Source organism: Natrix helvetica (genome assembly GCF_964273705.1).
Source record: "Natrix helvetica genome assembly, chromosome: 5".
Classification (NCBI taxonomy): Eukaryota; Metazoa; Chordata; class Lepidosauria; order Squamata; family Natricidae; genus Natrix; species Natrix helvetica.
Genome location: NC_138551.1, coordinates 29981125 through 29996071, shown reverse-complemented (window position 1 = coordinate 29996071; position 14947 = coordinate 29981125). Strand labels below are relative to the sequence as shown.

At 36.1% G+C, this 14947-nt stretch overlaps 2 protein-coding genes across 4 annotated transcripts in view; one reads left to right on the top strand and one right to left on the bottom strand.

Annotated features, from left to right (window-relative positions):
- Positions 1-253: 253 nt before the first annotated feature.
- Positions 254-1871, top strand: LOC309393034 (glucose-dependent insulinotropic receptor-like). The gene is given in 2 exon segments (XM_081954764.1): positions 254-864; positions 867-1871. Coding segments are annotated over 2 exon segments (990 nt in total). The 5' UTR covers positions 254-839; the 3' UTR covers positions 1832-1871.
- Positions 1872-2748: 877 nt separating this feature from the next.
- Positions 2749-14947, bottom strand: part of ERICH6 (glutamate rich 6) — a 33053-nt gene continuing 20854 nt past the window's right edge. For 2 of the 3 annotated variants that reach the window (XM_081954760.1, XM_081954762.1), the window contains exons 11-18: positions 14009-14107; positions 13764-13933; positions 10884-10969; positions 8798-8946; positions 7846-7931; positions 5870-6025; positions 4908-5139; positions 2749-4625 (exon numbers count right to left, since the gene is read on the bottom strand). In XM_081954760.1, the coding sequence (XP_081810886.1) occupies positions 4365-4625; positions 4908-5139; positions 5870-6025; positions 7846-7931; positions 8798-8946; positions 10884-10969; positions 13764-13933; positions 14009-14107 (1239 nt within the window). In that variant the 3' untranslated portion in view covers positions 2749-4364. The remainder of the gene's footprint in view (positions 4626-4907; positions 5140-5869; positions 6026-7845; positions 7932-8797; positions 8947-10883; positions 10970-13763; positions 13934-14008; positions 14108-14947) is intronic. The other variant, XM_081954761.1, reaches the window with a different exon arrangement.

The following is a 14947-nucleotide window of genomic DNA, read 5'->3' as shown; positions in this document are numbered from 1 at the left end:
CCAACAACCTATACAAACGCTATGCTAAGCTAGATAAACGGTTAGTTATTGTGGTCAGCAAACATCCTATACACAGTTAGATATTTGCAGTTAACCAACAACCTATACAAACATTATGTATGTTAAAGGTCACATTCTCATGGCCTACTTTCGTTTCAGCTTCAACAAGGCCTGAACCAAACTACTGTCATGCATTCACACAGACAAGCTACAAAACTTGCATTCCAGTGAAAGTTTTCTAATTTATTTTTCAATTTTAAGTTCAATATCCATTTTCCCCACCTGGGAAAAATTTGTTCCTTTTCTTAGACCTCTGAAATAACAAAGTTTTGTTCCCAGGCTCCAGTAGCTAGGGACACTATGGAGATGTTCTATCTATTGGTTGCTTCATCACATAAGATCATTTTAATGCACGAAGACAAACAACCACACACCCTTAAATGTGTAATGGTAACTGATATTGCAGTGTCTCTTTTTGTTTGTTAAACTTCCTTATCTTTCTGCATCAGAGAATTTCGTAAATAGAATAAATCTGCTTCCGGACTATTTTACATCCCTTCCATTTCAGCCAATTAGTTGATTTTGTATGAAGCTTTTAACTGGCAGAACTTTGATCCTGCATGTATCTTCAGATGTCTCTCTGCCAAGGGAAGAGTATCATGAATTTTGCAAGAGAAGCAAACTGGTAACAAAGATGTTGAGACACACTAGCCATCAATTTGAAGAAAACCCAACCAGAGAGAAGGATTGTAGCTATCAGGTCTTCACTTCTTCCTGTGACTAAACAGTTTGGTGATTGGAAAGCAAATTTACTCCTAAATACTTGATACATTTTGCATATGCAATGCATATCCAAGCCTAATATATCTACCAGTTTACAGTAAACAAGATGTCAGCTATTATTTGTGCAGTGCTGCATGTCATCTTAAGTATATTTATCCCATCTGCTAATATACTGATAATCATTGTCATCTGTCGGTTGAAGAAGAAGAGATCAAGCAGAAACTATGTCTTCATCCTCAACTTGGCAGCTGCTGATCTACTTGTGGGTGTGATGTGCATTGGGGACGCTTTGGATGATGCAACAGATGCACTGTTTGATACGAATTTGGTTTTTTGTCTTATAAGGATCTGCATGGGCATTACTCCTTGTATTGGCTCTATTCTCACCTTACTCCTGGTTTCTCTGGACAAGTATTTGGCAGTGAAACTGCCCCTTCATTATCCCTCCCTCGTGAGCAAGAAACGTGTAATCCTTTCTCTTGTAATCCTCTGGGTTCTCTCCTTCTTGGTAGGACACATGCCACTTATTTCTTCAGGATTGCGGCAGAACAAATTGAAGGGTAACTGCGGGCTCCTGTCTGCTGCCAAAAGTGATTACCTCTACATAATCTGTTTCGGCATTTTCACTCCTGCATTGTTGATCTTGGTGTTTTTGCATATCTCGGTAGGAAGGATTGCCTATCGACAGCATAAGCAGATCCAGCGCTCTTGCCTGCACGCAGATATCCCTTCTGCTCATCTCTGTTACTTCAAAGCTTTGAGGACTACCCTTGTTGTGGTCATTTGTTTCATTGTATTCTGGGGCCCTTATTATATGACTGCCATTGTGAAAGCTACCTGTAAATTCTGCAATCTGAGCCCACTGTTGAGGGATTTTTTATTCCTTCTAGGAGAAACCAATTCACTGATAAACCCATTTGTGTATTCATTCTACAACAAGGATATAAGGGCTGAGTTTGCCAGGCTGATGAAATATAAGGGAAAAGGTCAAATAAAGCCATGTAAGTCTATTGATTTAACAGTGGCCAATTCCAACTTTGGAATATGAAATGATTTATAAAATGGAATTAATCAGATCTAATTTCTGCCTCTTCTCTTCAACAGTTTTTCAGATTATAGAACAGTATGTTCAATCTCCACTACATGAAAACCAGATAAGCAGAGTTCTGATCAAGAGAGGCTTTCCTCTCAGCCATAAGTCTGGTTATTTGAAGATAATCAAAAGATGGGTTAACTAGTAGGTAAATATTGATATAGTTTACCTGATGAAGTATTTTAAAACTGATAATACAGTGTGAGTGTCCTATTTGTCTTCATGTGGATCTTTGGGAAACTCTACTCGTAATAGTCATAATAGCATAATTGTTCCTGGTGTATTTTTGAATATGGTTTAAAGGATTTAAATCTATATTCAGTTTTTAAAATTAAATCTGCAAACACCTAAAGTAGGTATGTATTTAAATTCCATCCTTTAAAATGAGTTAAGAGCTAGTCATTTTCTGATTCTATCTCTCTGTATATAAGATAATTTCAGAACAATTCCAACAGACGAATAATTTCAAATTACTTGGATATTCCTGGCTCTCACTTAAACCTTGAATTTGTGAACTAGTCCATGAACAAAAAAGTAGCTGTTCAGCCTTAACCACTCTTGGCAATAATGGCATATTAAAATCAAGCCTTCTGTGAGAACTTTTCTGAAGTACTTTGACTATTTAGAAAACATGCTGTATGAATTAAGTTACACACTGATCAGTTATTAGTGCCTCTGAAATGGTAGTATTAACTCTGCAAGGCAGATTTATCTATCCATTTATTTCTGTGATTGGGAATTCTCTTCGACATGAGGTCCATTTGCACTTTATCTGGTTCTGCTTATTTAGCTCTACTGCTACTTAAGAAAGCATTTAGGACAAGTTTATTACTTGATAAGCATATTTTGGGATGGGCTTTTTCAGGGTTGTGTCCTTTGCAGTTTTATGTTTTCATTCATTTGGTTTTCTTTTTATAGTTAGCTTCCTTAGGGTTGCTTTTGGGCAGTCTTTAAGTAAACAAATTGTGATAAAATAAACTAGGATGAAAAATTAAAAACAGAGCCCCTGCAAATTGCACTTAGATAAAATATTGAACTTTTCATATCAGTACATCCTACTCAAAAACAAATCCCATTGATTTAAATGAAGCTTACATCTAGGAAAGCATTCATAGGAATATAAAGTATTGTGATACATAATTGGGCTTTTAGAGTGCTTTGTTAACATAGATTTCTTAGTAGAGTTATTTTGATGAAAAGAAATGGAAAATAAGTAATAGCCCTCCCAGCCCCACTTTTTTAATTATATGTCCTACCACTTTTGCTGCTGTTTTACCATATTAGTCAATTACATTTTTAAAATTCCTGTCTGCTCCTCGGAGGGTATAATTTATTAAACACATCTACTTCCAATAGTCCATTAACTCAAAAGAAAAAGGAGATATCAAAAGATAAACAAGAATTAACATAGCTTTTTTGTCTAAAAATTGGTTTGTAACACTGTGCCTTGATTGGATGATGGTAGTAACAATAGAAAGTGCTTCTATAAAATCATCTATAAAATTGAGGATTCATCAACTACATATATCCATAAATGGAATTTACCTATGCTAATAGAACCATTACAAGTCATGAAATGGGGATCAAGTGATTGTGAAGAATTTTATCGCACCTGAACCAGTTATGCATTATTTTGAGATTCTGGAATGATCTAACTGCTGTACTAAGAGTATTTCCTTTTTAGGACAATCATTCTGTAGTTTGGAAAATATCAGCATCAGCATTGTATATGGAAAGTTTTATTTTCTGACCCTGGAACATACATACTAGAAAAGATTTTCCTCCTTGTGTAGTAGATAACATTTTGTTAATATATCAAGACTAGGGTTGTTTATCAACAAGACAGCATTGTTAATATAAAGGATACCTTTTTATTCTCTATTGCTTTTACAGTTAATAAAGGTGTATTAGGTATTTTCTGTAAAGCTGGACATGAGTCTGAGTAATTACTGGATGGTTTGATTTCAGACAGTGGGAACAACAAATCTTTTTTCCCCAGCAGCTTTTACAAAACTCTTATGTGTAATCTGAAAACATGACAGTGGCTGGTAGAATCTAATTCAATCCAGATTGCAACTAAATGCAAGCCAGTGGCTTGAGCATCCTCATCCTCAGTCCAACCATTGTTTTATTTACTATCTTGCTTGAAGAAGTGTGGAGAAATAAAAGCAGATGAATTATGATGAATTCGTATGGCCTTAAAAACCTTATGATTTTTTTAACCATAGCAAAATGGATCTAGAGTTTTATGAATAGTTACTGAAACCTATGGTTTATAATTCAATTTTCTTACTGAAGTTTGCTTCATATTTATATTTTCTAATGCAACAAACATTCAAGAAGATACCCATATGTAGTATATTTTATGCATATATAAATATGAAATATAAATAAATTTGCTTACAGAATCCAACAGATTAATAAATATTAAATATTTTAAACAAACAAGTGACTGTTCAGTCAACAGCAATCAACAATCAGCTGTTGATCAAACTGGTGAATTTAATATTGCCATTATTAACTTATCCAGAGCACAGCCTATTTCACATTCTTTACAAAGGTATATTAACTTTGAAGTCTGTTTCAAAAGAAATGAAGGGAGCTGCAGTTTAGTCCACCAGTCACTGGCAGGAAAGTCCAAATATCTATTCAGTTTAGCAAAGATGCGAAGAATCTTTAATCTATTGGCGAAGAGCAGAAGGTCATCTTCAGCTACACACTTTGGCCATGGAAGGTGTTCAGCAAGTGGCTTTAAGGGGAAAAAAAGGTAATTCAGTGTCCAAAGTGCACACCTCTGACTAGCAGAAATTCGAACAGTTGCATAGGAATGAAAGCAATGTTGCAATTAACTTAAATTAGGTAAAATAACTATACAGATTAATAACGTTGGAGAACACGAACTTGATCAATTTTGAATAAAACTTTAGTTTTTGTATTTCCCTGAAGATTTTCTGTTCGCCCCAAAACATTCCATGCCTTGCTTAATTGTAACTTGTAAGGCTAGGTAAACATTAATTTCTCTGATATGTACCTGCACTTTGGTTCCTACATTGATTTTTGCTTGTTTTCCCATTGCAAGAAAAGAAATGGCAATTTTATCTTGCCCAAGTATCCTGACACCAACATTAAGGTTCAAGGATAGAAAGATGGGTTTAAATACTACGCAAGGATTGTGCTTCTGTAGATTGTTGGGCCAAATCCATGTTTTCACTTTGTTGCCCGCTTGATCTGAGTAATGTCCTCCTCGAATTGTAATATTTATCCTACAATGAAGAAAAATAAACAAACTGTATATTTGAACCACAAATCTTAACATATTCTATATAAAAATTACAAAGACAGGTTCAGCTCAGTTATTGATTCCTTTTCCTCATCATTCCAAGCAAATACATAAAAAGGGCTTGTAATATGTATTGTTTCCAGAATTGCAACCAAGTTAGCCCATTATAAAGAAAACAGTGATGCTTTTATTTGTTACAATGTAAGTTTCTTGCAAATGTTTACTTGATAATATGTATGAAGTCTAAATAAACATACAAATTATATTAGGGGAAAATAAATTATAAGCTAATTTTAATGGACAATAAAATGCAAGATATTTAGAATGTGACCATTCACAAAAACAACTAATTACTGGTAAACCATGGTTTATGCATTGGCATGAGAAAACTAAATTAACATATCTTCTCTGTCATTAGCAGTAAAGCAACATGATGTTAGCAATCACACTTCAGAAAAGACTAGCAAATTTATAATTTTTGCAATTTCAAGGAAAAAGCTAGTGAACAAAAAATTGCAGCATGATAAATCTACCATCTATCACTTAGAAATAGTTGTATTTTCTACAACTTGAGCATGGTTTCAGTCACAAAAGGATGTTTCTAATAATACTGCATATGTTGAAGTAATGGAAATCCTACCCACAAATATGAAATATTTAAATATTAAATACAAAATCCACAGCAAAAAATGAAATCTTTATAGTTAGCTCACCATACAATTTGGTTTGGATGATAACAAGTTCCTTTCCCACAAGAGTCAAATATTGCCTGGATTTCGGGCTTCTCACGCTTATCTTCTTGGACTATACAAATGTACCCTGCATTTATATTCTGTACAACAATAATTGCCAGATTTCCAGATGGATAGCTGTACATGTAGCTAAGGTCTTTTTCCCTACTCCTTTACTTACTTAGACATGTTAGCTCAGATGTATGAACAGCATAGTGAATTTCTGATTGGAGAGAGGGTTAACTTGGTTAACATCCCTTTTTCCCATATGTTACCTGCAGTTCTTAAATTCATTCCTTGGTTCTATTTTACTGATGTAGCATGAATCTTCCCTGTCTAGACAAACAGCAAATAATCTTAAACAGAATAGATTTAGCTACCTTAGAAGTAGAACTTTTATTATAATTTTGTATCAATATCAAAACGCTCGCTAATTTTGCAGTGGTACAGCAATATAGATGATACTACACAAGGAAAATGACCACTTCACCAGGATGTATAATTTATAAAATATTTTATATGTCTAGAAGGCTCAAGTTTGCCAAGACTTTGATTACAGACTAAAATGTGCAACCATTTCTCAGCTTGATTCAAGGGTCTGATCTTGTCTGAACCCTTGTCACTTAAGGTTTCAAAACACAGGTAGTCCTCAATTTATGACTAGTCACTTAGTAACCACTTGAAATTATGACAAGCCCAAAATTGGTGTTTTATAGCCGAAAAGCATTTCTGGACTTTATACAACCTGACATTTCTCCACTCAATCATGTGACTTACTTTTGAGCCCTTGTCAATTGCTCACCTGCCCAATCGATTGCAGCATCCTATGGTCAGATGACATTTTTTTTGCTGATTTCTGGCAAAAACTCATTTGAAACAATGAGCTTGCATTTATGACTGCAGTGTTGGCCTAAAAATCCCAGATTTGCTTAACCATTGCAGTAATTTGCTTAGCGAGCATCACAATATTGTAGAAGGAGATGCATGATTTACAACCAGAAATCTAGTCCCAATTGTGATTGTAAGTTAATGACTATCTGTACTTCAGAACTGTAATATTGCAAGAGACCTGAACTATAACCCAGCCCAGCCTTTCTCAACTTGTCATCTCACTTGGATGGATAAAGATCCACCACCAGTCTTTCAACCATGTTAGTTGGGGAATTCTGGATGATGAAGTCAACAAAGATGAATGGCTCCAATGTTGAAAAGGCTACTTCAATGCATTTTACTACCTGCATCATGAAATAGGCTTTGATAAGACACAGTACAAAAATAGAAAAAGTGTTTAAAATTGGCCTTAAGCCTTTTCCATTTTTCAGCAGCAGGAAAGTTTATGATTAATTCTATGAGGGGTATTGGTGTTGCTGTACTGTATCTCTGTGTGTATATGTTGTAGCTCTGTTAACTGTCATCTGCATTTTTGTCAGGCAAAATCCTGGATTCCAGAAGGCATGTAGTTATGAAAAATTTGGACCCTTATGGTATCAAAAATAGGACAACAGAGATTAACAGACTTTGGTACTGTATTATTGCCTATGAAGTTGTAGTCTTGTCTAGTCTTATCTCCAACCCCCAAGAAGTGATCCTATGAATCCTCAGCTTAAGGTGCTGTAACATTATTTTCCATCTTAGCAACTTTAAGTTCATCTCTTAGAACACTGGGAGTTAGTTCACATATCTTAAAAGATGCCAAGAATGAGAAGCATTGCCATAGAGGTTTAATTGTTGTAGGTCAATACATTTTAGACATTCTAATCTTAACTGTGGTGATTGTTGTATATTAAGGTGGCTATAAAAAATATAAGATCACTACAAAGCATAGCAGGAACAGAACATTAGTGGTGTTTGTCATCCTGAAGACCTTTGCTGCAGATTATTTTGCTGCAGCCCTCTGGCTCTGATCCAGTTTCACAGAACACAGTATGTCACAAAAGGAGTATGTCATAAAAGGATACAATATTTGTGCAGTGCCGTCTGGGAACATGGTAAGGAACTTCACACCATTTTTGTAGTACTGTTGTATGAATTGGTTTTTCACCAACTATTAATGAAAAAAAGAACATGTAAATTAGAGTTTCCCTATGGAACTCAAGAGCTAGGTAAGATAAAGAGAATAATAAGGCCGGTATACAAAATGGAGTTAATTAGAAATCTAGTTTATTATTACCAAAGGGCCACAGTGCATGACATGCTTTGTTATATATACAGTACATATGTGTCATTATGTAGACAAACAGATAAATCTGAGCCAGCAGCTAAATGACAAGCTTAAACCAAGAAAATGATAGAGGAAATGGAGCCTTACACTAGAAATGCAATTTGCAGTCTGTCCTATTATTGTCTGCAGTGGCTAGCAATGTCGGTCGGACTCCCAAGCACATTGATTTTTAAATGTCCCAAAAAATGCCATAAAGATTGGGAGGTATATCGCCTTAATTTGGGAGGAGGGAAAATGAGTGGGCCCTGTAACAAATACACTTTTTTCCCTTTACACTTTAGGTAGCGTATTCTGAAATCCTATTCCCATTTGAAATGGATTGTTTTAGTTTTCCAATTCAAAGATTAGTTACAAGCTCATGCCCATGGCATGGGTTCACCACTGTTATCAGTGCTGTTTGCACTCTTTAATTCCTGGGCAAATTCTGTTTTTTAAGAATTGTATTTTCAATGCCACAAAAATAAATTATTGATCATATAGTGAAAATGATGCTATATTTACTTCACCTTTAAAATTCAAATCAAGTGCTCCTAGCCATTACTTATATTAATCCCACATATAATTAACATGGGTATATTAAGCACATTGCTTTAAAAGGTTAGTCCTCAGCTCTAAAAAAAGTTGCATACTTTTATACCGGAAATGTAAAATTCAAAAATTGCTTCTAGTATATAGAATCGGTTGTTTACCTTTCCACTTGCAATAGTGAAATCACAGCATGAGATGCTGTATGTATTGTCCACAACCTCTGCTTCTTTAATTTTTGGTGGATGAATTATTGCCGAAGAAAGTGTCTCTTGAGACAGGAAGAAGGAAATTGTTTTAAGCTGTTTATTGTCTACAAAATAAAATATTAAATAAGAGTTAAATGATGATTGACTTACAAGGAATAAGCAAACTTCCTTTGTTGTATTTTTAATGATCAACTGTCAACATGTAAGATTATACCTAAAGTATTGTTAGGGGGGAAATTATAAGTGGCATTCTATGTCATGAGTCTGAATGAAGTTGGCAACATATATATCCAATAAATAACAACAAAGTAGTATTGCCTACTACTTTGGAAGTGCCTTTATCACCATTCATGCAATTTTTGCAAGGAGAATTCAAATATTGGATCTGAGGCTCACACTGTTAGAGGAAACTATTTTTAATTTAATGGGATATTTATTAAAACCCTATCCTTCAATAGGAAGATACAGACGTGCTTTCAAAATAAAATATTACTACAATGAAAGCCAAGCAGTTTCAAAATTATAGCAAACAATTGCAACATGTAATTGAATAAAATCACAATTAAAATTTACAATTACAATAAAGCAGCGCTAAAAATAATAAAGCACTTATTCGTGTATGTTAACAAGGGGATACTGATTTAGAAACAAGGGGTCATGAAGTCCAGCATCTTACATAAAGAGAAACCCAGAGGCTTCAAGGGAAACTTCAGAAATAACAAAACAGCCCAAATTCTTTAATGCTTTTGCTATCTCAGCAACTGATATTGGGACATAATGAAAATGGCATCATTAAAATGAATAGCTGGTGATAGGGTAAGGGTCTTTTAAAGACAGCTGTGATGGGGTATGATTCCATTTAACAATGAAACCAAATACCCAGAAATGTGAACAATTTACTAGATGTATTCAAACACAGACTTGGTAGCTATCTATCTAGAATACTTAAATTTGTATCTCAATACAAAGCAGATGATTGGATTTTAAAGAGCTCATTCCAATTCCTTTGATTAGACAATCTTCTAGTCTACTGTTAATCCTGTAGCTGGAAATTGTTGGGGAACATGCTACAGAGAAAAAATTCCTTTGTGCAAAATTGGCAACAATTGATCTCATTTTCTCTATATACAATCTTTTTCTACTTGCATTGTAAGCAAAGTTGTGCTGAAACTATGGGATTCATATGGCTCCCACTCTGAACCAGTTCTAGAAGGCCTTAGAGACCTGCCTACAGGTAGTCCTCGATTTACAACCATCTGCTTTGCGACCAAAACTACAACAGCACTGAAAAAAGTGACTTATGACAGTTTTCATATGACCGCAGTATCCCCAAAATCCCATTATAAAAATTGGAACACTTGACAGCTGGTATGTATTTATGATAGTTGCATTGTCCTGGGGTGATGTGATCACCTTTTGCAACCTTCTGACAAGCAAAGTCGATGGGGAAGTCAGATTCACTTAATAATCATTTTACTAACTTAAAAACTGCAGTGATTTACTTAACAACTGTGACAAGGTCATAACATGGGGCAAAACTCCCTTAACAACTGTCTTGCTTAGGAACAGAAATGTTGGGCTCAATTGTGGTCATAAATCAAGGATTATCTGTATTTACCCAGGACTTGAAGTAGGGCAGATGGTTGTTGCCTGATGTTTTCTGCTTGCTATGTTGTTGGAATAATCTGGTGATTATTATGTAGTTAATGTTGCTCTTCTGGTAGTTATTTTTTTTAAATATTTTGCTGTTTTCATTTTTTTAATTACTGTGATCTGCCCATATTTGGATGGCATCAGATCAAATAAAAATAGATTCCCGAGGAGCAATATGCGGTAGTGATAAAGGTAATGGACTAGTACCGGTATAGGGAAATCTAGGTTCTAGTTCACAATTAGTCTTGGAATTATACTGAGTAACTTTGAGTTAAAGCTTTGATATGCATTTGGGTGATTCTTCTTTATGAGTGAATATGGAATAAGAATCATTCTTCCTTGAGCATAGTAACAAAAACATAAATATCAGTCGAATAATCCAACTTACATTCAGGGATATGCATTGGAAATGCATTCTTTTCTGCTTCTACAGCCATGAAGGCAACTTGTTTTGCAATTTGTCTCTCTCTGAGCCTGCAACATTAAAATACGAGGTGTGTGAAGTTTTTGATTTTTAAAAAAAAATCAGTTCTTTGTCCCCCACTCAAAAGAACTCTAGGCAGCTTATAACTGGGATACATGAAAACATCCATAACATCAGTAAAAAAAATTAACATCTTTAAAAATATCTGTTGCGATCATCTATTAAATTCTTTCCCCCTAAATGCCTTGGGGAAGGGGATGGTTTTAACCTGCTTCCTAATGGGTAATGGATGGGGACTAACCTGACCTCATAGTGGTTAAAAAGTGAGTGGGCTGTCAGTGAGAATGCCATACTTCAGGTCCCTGCCTTCCCTCTCTAGGGCTATGCACCCATGGCAAGATTATACTGTAGGTAGAGAGGTTGACCTTTTGTGTAACCTGCAACTTCAGTTCTTGAGTAGAAATTATGCTACTAAATTGGTTAGTGCTGGTCAGAAGGCATTGCGTTTTGTGCCAACTACAGCTTCTGAATGATCTTCAAGGACAGACTAACTTCTGTAATGTAATTGAGATAATCCAGTGGCATAAATTGCTGTCTTCAGTGCCTCCTAATTCAGGAATAGACTGGCATGCTTGATGAAACTGGACCAAAACTTTCTTGGATGTGATTTCCACTCGATATTCTCCAGAATCTGCGAATCCAGGAGAACCCCAAAATTCCAAGCCAACTTTTCAGGGAAAATGCAATCCTACATGAAGCAATATATAGAACCGGAGGGCTTCTGCATCAATAGTAACACTATGTTGCTAGAATTAAATTTTAATCTGTTTTGTACATCTCAGCCTGGATCAGGACTCTCTACTACATTTTCTGCAGAATACAACCCAATGTAGGGTACAGTATAGGTGGTATCTCGCTCAATAGTGGTGACTGTGAGACGGATCTTGAAGTCCTAGTGGACAACCATTTAAATATGAGCCAGCAGTGTGGTACAGCTGCCAAAAAAGCCAACATAATTCTAGGCTGCATTAAAAAAGGGATAGAATCAAGATCATGTGAAGTGTTAATACCACTTTATAATGTCTTGGTAAGGCCACACTTGGAATACTGCATTCAGTTTTGGTCACCACGAAGTAAAAAAGATGTTGACACTCTAGAGTGCAGTGCAGAGAAGAGCAACAAAGATAATTAGGGGACTGGAGGCTAAAACATATAAACAGTAGTTGCTGGAACCGGATATGTCTAGTCTTATGAAAAGAAGGACTAAGGGTGACATGATAGCAGTGTTGGGATATCTCCTGGGTTGCCACAAAGAAGAGGGAGTCAAGCTATTCGCCAAAGCACCTGAGGGCAGGACAAGAAACAATGGATGGAAACTAATCAAGGAAAGAAGCAACCTAGAACTAGGAAGAAATTTCCTGGCAGTTAGATCAATTAACAAATGTAACAATTTACCTCCAGAAGTTGTGAATTCTCCAACACTGGAAGTTTTAAAGAAGAGATTGGACAACCATTTGTCTGAAATGGTATAGGGTTTCCTGCCTGAGCAGGGGGTTGGACTAAAAGACCTCCAAGGTCCCTTCCAACTCTGTAATTTTAAATTCTATGTTGTACATTTCCTTCCTACTTCCTTTCTTGCTGCTTGCACTGTAAGTCGTGTTTTAAAGTGGTCCATTTTGAGAGGTACACTACATTGCCAAAAGTATTCACTCACCTGCCTTTACTCGCATATGAATCTATATTGGCTCCCAATAGATGTTCAGGTGCAATTCAAGTTTCCTGGTTATTGCCTTTAAAGCTTTAGATACCATAGAACCGAGCTACTTGCAGGACTACCTGCTCCCCTCAACCTCTGCCTGCCCCATGCATTCCCATATGGACACGCTGCATGCTCCAGATCTCTGCTGACTGATGTCTAATGGATGTCAACCGTAATTTTTCATATTTTTCATATTCCTCCTGACTGTCTTTTTAAATTTTAAATTTTTATAGTATATTGGGTTTTTATTATTGGGGTATGTTAATGGTTTTAATTGTCTAAATGTTGTAATCTATTACCTCCTCCGTGCATGTATGTCTTTGTATATATGTATGTTTATATATGTCCTAGTGTACGCCGCCCCGAGTCCTGCCTGGAAAGGGAGCGGCTAATAAATCCAAATTTATTATTATATTATTATGTTGTTACACATTCTCTACTCATATTAATACAGAGCAGATAAATGAAAATCAGTCTGATAAAATCCAGACTAACTATAATTAGCAAAAAGAAAAATGAAAAAAGTCATGAATTTGGAGACGTCACGTTATAACTGATATACATCTGTAGGATAATAAAAATGAAGCATGGAGTAGACTAAAGAAATATCTAGCCACATTATGGACACTACTGCAGTGTCAGTGACTCAACAATGAATCCAAAGGGGGGGAAAAATACTAACAGCAATTCAGTCGGGAAGACATAATCACAGGTTAAATATTGTAAGTTCATATGCGAGTAAAGGCAGGTGAGCGAATACTTTTGGCAATATAGTGTATAATAGCTACCTAACTTTAAGCTGCATACTCTATAGATTGCACTCCTAAAAGTAATGGGCGAGGTTAGGACAAAAATAAACTTTGATTCTATTTAAATTAAAATTCAACATAGTTATTAGTCTCCAGGTGTAATTAGTAATTTTCCTTCTGTCACACTGTACATTAAATTTGGTATCAACTTCTAGAGATCTATGAAGGAAGCATGAAGAGCTTTCAGAGGTACAGGTAGCTCCGAGGTATCAGATTTCAGTGGTCCCCCAAATCATCTTAAGGGCTCAAAGATATTATCACCCCAATTTGCCATACCTTTGTCGAGCTCTTTCTTTTGCCCGTTCTCGGTCAGCTTGACTTCCATGGGCCTTATGAGGGGCAATATTGATCCTCTCCATTTTTGGTGGATAGCGATTTTTTTCACTGACAATGAACTCATGAAGCTCCCGGCATTGCTGGCAACAGAAAAGCTGGAAAGCAAGGTCCTGCTCTTACCAGCTGGACAGGTAAACCTTGTACCCAATGGAAAACCATGTGGTAAATGTGCTGTCATTACTTACATTTCCCCATTCTGCTATGTGTTCCAGACTTTCAAATGAAGGAAAGTATTTTATGGGGCTGCCACAGAATTCACATGTTTCTACAGTTTCCGTTGGAACCTGCAGAGAATTAGGGAGGGGAACATTTTGGAAAGTTTTATCACAGTTATCAAGACAAAAGGTATAGGGTTCATAGCCTGGGTTTCTATGGGGTGGCACTTTTTCTCCTCATTGCCGACCCAGTTACCAATAGAGGGTACAATTATACAGACTAGAACAATCTCCCCTAAAATACTGCATTCTGGCTCCCCATGTTAGAATCTTCTGACTCTGCAGGGGGAGGCTGCTATCATCACTGGTTAGGTAAAGTAGTGACATTTGAAAGTAATGCAGATTTCGGGATCACTTTGGGGTGTTTCAGCCAGTTAAAGGATGCTACGCTTTTTTAAAGCTTAATGCTGAAACTGGCATTGATTCAACCACAAAAGAGCCACTGAATGTCGACAGGCAGGAGAGCTCTGGAGGTTGCAAAACAGGCTAGTGGGCTGCTTGTGACTTACTCTTGCTGGAGGGAAACCTATCAGATGGATGTGGGTCTCTCTCTTGCTCTGTGGCCACACTTCTACATCACCCTGGGACTTCTTAGTTGGCCTGTTTTGGAACCCAGAGTTGGGCTTTTTTCTCAGCTGAAATGCAACTAGAGTAAAAATCGACCTGCCTTTATATATACCTACATAAAGAATATTTTTCCCCAACCTGAGTGCCTTCTAAGGATGTGAATCTCAGCTCCTAAATTTCTCAGCAAAGGCCATGCTGACTAAGAATCAACAGGTATCCAGCTTGGAAAAATCAATATTTAAATATAAATGTATATAAAGGTATTGTTTTAAATGACATTTCAGAAAACGTGTGCTGCTTTCTATGTTCTAGGTTCAATGAAGTGCTTGCCTTTATGCCTCA